Source organism: Amblyomma mixtum, chromosome 8, assembly GCF_055824585.1.
Source record: "Amblyomma mixtum isolate Tamu chromosome 8, ASM5582458v1, whole genome shotgun sequence".
Lineage (NCBI taxonomy): Eukaryota > Metazoa > Arthropoda > Arachnida > Ixodida > Ixodidae > Amblyomma > Amblyomma mixtum.
The window spans coordinates 47008362-47014428 of record NC_143019.1 but is presented as its reverse complement, the minus strand read 5'-3'; the positions used below and the strand labels follow the sequence as shown (position 1 = coordinate 47014428).

The 6067-nt window shown below is 54.1% G+C and overlaps 1 protein-coding gene across 1 annotated transcript; it reads left to right on the top strand.

Annotated features, from left to right (window-relative positions):
• The first annotated feature begins 343 nt into the window (after positions 1–343).
• On the top strand, positions 344–5853 carry LOC149332278 (uncharacterized). The gene is made up of 2 exons (XM_089557177.1): positions 344–1779; positions 2621–5853. The coding sequence occupies exons 1-2, from the start codon at positions 1642–1644 to the stop codon at positions 4865–4867; spliced, it is 2385 nt and encodes a 794-aa protein (XP_089413303.1). The 5' UTR covers positions 344–1641; the 3' UTR covers positions 4868–5853.
• Positions 5854–6067: the final 214 nt, after the last annotated feature.

The following is a 6067-nucleotide window of genomic DNA, read 5'->3' as shown; positions in this document are numbered from 1 at the left end:
TATTTCGGTGGATACCCGTCAAAATTCGCGCGTGGTGACGTCACGACAATTTGGACCAATCTGAAACGCGGACAAATACGCCTTGCTCGTCGGTGAATTGGTTTTTGAGGAAAGGAAATGTATCTGTCTATCATATCTCGGGGGACACCTAAACCTCGCCGTAACGGGAGGTCAGACAGGGAGCGCGAGTGACAACGGACGCACTCCAGATGAGCTCCGCTGATTTCGTGTCTTCACCCTAAACAGTGAGATCCTGGTATGATTTCATCGATATCACCGGTTTCCTGAAGAGGAGAGGAATCCAGGGACACCAACCAGAAGTACGTACGACAAATTTTGACCATTTTAGGTCATCTTTTCCCTGCGACCAAGCCAGATGCCTCACTAGGCCTACCGCGCAGCGCCGAAGAACACGGAGCTCCGCGTCGCAGTGGCGTTCGCCACCTGCATCGCAGCAGCGTTCGCCAGCTGGGCCGCGCCGTGGACCGTGCCCGCGCGCCGTGGTTCGTCATGAAGGTCACCGTAGAAGGCATCCCAATTTGTCAAGAAGAATTAGCAGCCAGTGATTGGTTGACTAAAGTTAACAAGCTCCGGGAAGCGCGAACAACATCAAGGCCATCCGTGCCCGATTTCCCTGGAGACAAAGCGGGACCGAGCCAAGCGTCCCAAATCACCAATGGGCTGCGTGTGAACAAGATGACAGCTGAACTCAATCCTCGGCAGCGAGGATGCCTACTAGCCAAGAAATCTGTAGCTTCGAACCAGCCTCGCTTACCCAGCAACGCTCTCAAGCTGATTGTGCGCCCACGCGGCGGACTGCTACTCTCCAAGATTACAACCTACCAACTACTGGAAGCGATCTGCACGGCTGCTCACTTAACCAGGGACGCTGTTCGTCACGAAGACCTAATACAAGCTAACCTGATTCAGAATACTTTCGCGTACTGCACCCCAGTCGTCGAAAGAGCTGAACGGGTCATGCAACTCAAAGAGATCACCGTCGACAACAAGGCGTATGAGATATCCGTCTACTGCGCTCCAGATGATAGTTCGAGCCGCGGTGTGATTCGTGGCGTCGATCTCCGACTGGATCGAAATACAATTCAAACAGAGTTACAAGACAACCGTAACCCACCCATTGTGGATTTTCGGCGGCTCGGGAACACCACCGCTGTACTCATCACGTTCGCTGAGCCCCAAGTGCCTACCTGGGTCTACTTCTGCAATATTCGCCATAGGTGCAACTTATTCAAGAAGAAATACGAGGTGTGCTATCGCTGAGGTGAGCTCGGTCATCGAGCCGACGTTTGCGCAAGCCCAACTACTAAATGTAGAGGTTGCGGACTATCCAATCCTACCAAAGACCACACGTGCAAACCAATCTGCCGCCTGTGTGGCAAGGAACATCTCACGCGCGATAGTCGCTGCAGGGAAATCTTCAGGACTCCTTACGAAGTCAAGCGCAGGAAGTGGGAGAAAATCCAAAAAGCTGAGGCAGATAAACTCAAGTCCCAAGAGACCGCCAAGCGGGTCACGCTCCAGCACATCAGCCGATGGGACCGGCAACGCTCAGATAGCCAGCAACGGCAGCCCCGAGACCGCTCGAGTTCTTTTCCGCCACTCAAGTCTCCCGCTCCACGGATGGGGTCTCAGCATACCTCTCGGACCAGGCCCGGGCCACCTGCAGTCGTCCAGCAGACACGGGCCTCTTCTCAGCCTCTGCAACAGCCACCTGGGCTACCACCATCACTACCCGATCTACGACAACGTCATGAACCGGTGAGTACGCAGGGAGGGACTCCCACTACTCCGGACACACACAAAGCAATTATGGAACTGACAGCAGTCATCCAACAACTAATACTCAGAGTAGAGGCTCTCGAAAAGCCAACGGCCACAATCACTCCCCCGTATCCGCAGGGATCACCTGAAACAGTACCTATGGATATCGCTGCCCCCAACCGATCCGCACAAAAACGCAAAGCAACGCCCGACACTGACTCCCCCACGGCAGGCGCGTTTTGTCAAAATCGAGGAAAGCTGCGCCCTCAGTCAAACTCGCATCACAGCTTTAGAAGCACACATTGAACGCTCACTCCACACAATCGGCTCACAAGTCACATGACAATTTGAGATTCTGAGCAAAACTATAGAAGCACAGGGCAAACTTCTCGCTGCTGTGGTACCCGTGGCCCCTGCGCCAACACCCGCTCCAACCCCACAGCTTTCCCAGCCTAATCATGGCGAACAGCTCGGGTAACACCACCATCTGGCAGTGAAACTGTCGCGGGTTCGCGCGTAAGCGTCCGGTCCTCGAGCAGTTCCTCACCGCGAGTGATCGCCCCGAACTAATAGTCCTACAGGAATGCGACAAGAACACGCAACTTGCCGGTTACACTACATACCTATCGGAACGAGTAAAGCGTCGATTAGCCACTCTCGTCAAACGTAATCTCACTGTCCTCCAACACAATTTAAATCCAACTTTCCCCGAACACGTCTTCTTAGAAATATTACCTCGGCCCTCGCGCAAGCGTCGCACCAGTCTGTTTGTAATTAATGTCTATAGTCCTCCTCGAGCCCGTAGGGATATTTTCGGTCCTCTTTCCTCAAAGCCCAGCAGCTAGCGCAGGGACAACCCCTCCTCATCCTCGGTGACTTCAACGCGCATCACCGTGCTTGGGGCTACCACTACGACTCGGCTAAAGGCCGACGCCTTTGGAATGACTGGCATACGCATCAGCTGACCCTCATCACGGACGTCTCCTACCCCACTAGACAAGGTACGGGCCTACACCGAGATACAACTCCGGATCTTGCCTTTACGACCTCCGCAGTTAAAGCTACTTGGTGCCACACTCACGAAAATTTCGGGAGTGATCACTTTGTGCTCGAGATTGTCATACATGAGCCCACCAGGCAATGTACACGGGAGGCTCAGGTGATTAACTGGGACTCTTTCCGGATGCACAGGGAACAGCATGACAAACATCCCACTATTACTAACATCAAGGCGTGGACAACCGAAATTGTCAAACAAGTGGCCGACGCCACAAAAACCGTCGAGTTAGAGGACACAGTTCCCCACTGCGACCGCTACTACGCCCATCTATGGGAGCGCAAGAAGTCGCTCGAAGCTCTACTTGCCACTCGGAAATGGGACCGCGATATCCGACGTAGACTGGCGCGCGCACACACGAATATCGAGAACTATGCAATCGAACTCACTCGACAGAGCTGGCACAACATTTGTGACCAGATGAACAAGACTCCAAACACTCGTAACACGTGGAACCTCCTTCGACATTTACTCGACCCAGCTGGAGGCAAACTCCAAACACGCCAACAGCTCGAGCGAATCTTCCACCAGTATCCTGGCACGCCAGACGAGCTCAAACAAGAGCTTATAAATACTTACATCCGCCCCGAACCAGCAACCAACCTCCCCTTCTATCAGGGCGCTGACAATCCCGGCCTAGACGCTCCAATCACTCTTGCGGAGGTCCGAGCAGAACTAAATCGCCTCAAGACGACTTCAGCGGCCGGTCCCGACCACATTTCAAATAAAATGCTTAGGAACCTGGACGACGCATCCATTCATGCTCTTACCGACTATCTTCAAGAATGTTGGGCCAGCGGTACCATCCCTCAGGAGTGGAAATACGCGAATCTAATCATCCCCAAGCCGGGAAAACCACCAACCTTGGCCAACCTCCGCCCCATCTCTCTCACGTCCTGCGTTGGGAAGCTGATGGAACACGTTATCCACACCAGACTCTTGAGATACCTCGAAGACAACCATCTACTACCAGACACAATGTTCGGCTTCCGCCCTCATTTAGCGGCCACGGACATTATGCTTCTTCTCCATCATCAGGTGGTCATGAAACGTACACTAGACACGAAAGTCATCGTCGGCCTCGATGTTGCCAAGGCATTCGACAACGTCCTTCATGAAGCGATCCTTCAACAACTTCAGGCTCTCGGTGTCGGACATCGCACGTATGCGTACGTCCGAGATTTCCTCTCCGACCGCACAGTACAACTAAACACCGGCACGGCAGATCCTTCCATCATCTCTCCGGGAAACCGCGGCACGCCCCAGGGCTCCGTGCTTTCGCCGATGCTTTTTAACGTTGCACTAATAGGCCTTCCCAAGCTACTCGCCGACATCCCTCACCTGCACCACAGCATTTATGCTGACGACCTCACACTTTGGATCACGCACGGCAGTGATGGCCAGATAGAGGAGACTCTCCAGACCGCAATCAAACGGATCGGAGATTACCTCATTACAATTGGCCTCACCTGCTCGGCGACAAAGTCAGAGTATATAATCATCCCGTCCCCGGGACGACGCCCTCCAAACATACATCCTGAGATCAACCTCCAGGTGCAAGGTAACCCGATCCCTCGTACAGATCACATCAGGATCTTGGGCTTACACCTACAGGCCAACGGTAGCAACAACACCACGCTCCAACGCATCGACCAGTCGGTGGTACAGATCGGACGCCTCCTTAAGCGAGTTTCCAATAAGCATCATGGTATGCAAGAGTCCAACCTCCTGCGCCTCGTTCAAGCCTTCATCTGCTCCCGCATCACCTACTCTGCACCCTACCTACGTCTCACTCGTGCAGAAAGCGAACGGCTAGAGGCGTCACTCCGAAAAGCGTACAAGACGGCCTTGGGCCTTCCCATGTCCACAGCTACGCATAAGCTCATGGCTCTCGGAATCTCCAATACCGTGAGCGAACTTATTGAAGCAACCCTCACTGCCCAATACGAGCGGCTCTCACTCACACACGCTGGCCGAGCGGTACTGCAGCAAGTTGGGATCTCCCCGCCGAGAGCGGCCCCAAGTTAGGCTGAACTTACCCCGGAATATCGCCAAAATCTCCGCATCCCTCCCATTCCCAAACGGATGCACCCGGAACACCATGCCGAGAGACGGGCCGACCGTGCACGTCAATTCGAGAAACGCTTCAACGGACGTCCGGACGTCACGTATACGGACGCCTCTTACCATCCCTCGAAGCCAGCGACGGTGGCGGTAGCTCTCGCCCCTCACCGCAGCTGGTACACAGCCTGCAGCATTCGCAATGCAGAAACAGTCACCGCAGCAGAGGAGGTTGCCATTGCGCTAGCGCTAGCTGACCCTAATACCAAAGTCGTCATCAGTGATTCTCAACAGGCTATCCGCAACTACGATGCTGGCCGTATCTCTTGCCAGGCGTCACACATTCTCCTTTCTACTGCACCCTCTTCCAACTCTCGCTTACTTCTTTGGGCCCCAGCCCACGAGTCGCTCAGCGGAAACGCACAGGCGCACACACTCGCCCGAGATCTCAGCTGCCGAGCAGAGTGTGTGATCGGCCTCCCTGCTTCCTCTGACACTAATATCTCACGCGCTTCTCTACTCACCACTTACACGGACATACTACAGCACTACCGGCTCGAAAGATGTCTCTATCCTTCCGCACACTGTGATCTAACAAGACGCGAGGCCGTCCAATGGCGCAAACTACAAACTGGCAGTTTTCCATACCCCCTCTTATACAGCAAGATCTTTCCGCAACAGATAGACCCCATGTGCAAACACTGCTCAACTCCAGCCACTCTCATACACATGGTGTGGACTTGTACACATCACAACACAAACAACCCAAACACCCCAGAGACGTGGGAGTCTCTCCTGCGTACTTCCGAGCCGGCAGACCAACGCCGGCTTATCCAGCGCGCGGTGGAGGCCGCGACATCCCAAGGGATCCCCGCCGACCTCCTCTAAGCCAGCGCAACCGGTCCTTGGACTGGTCCCCTGTTTTGGGAGAATAAAAGAAATCACCACCACCATCGCCGTAACGGGAAGGGAGGAAGATGGAAGTAAACGAAGACACCGTATTCACTAGAGGCACCTTTGTTCATTCCAAACCATCGAGCAGGCATGGCGGGGTGGTAGCGTGCTCGACTCGCACTCCGGAGACCGGGGTTCGATTCCCAAACTCGGCCAATTTCTTACTCGGTTTTATTTATTTATCTGGTCTGACTAGAAAGGTTAATTGTACTA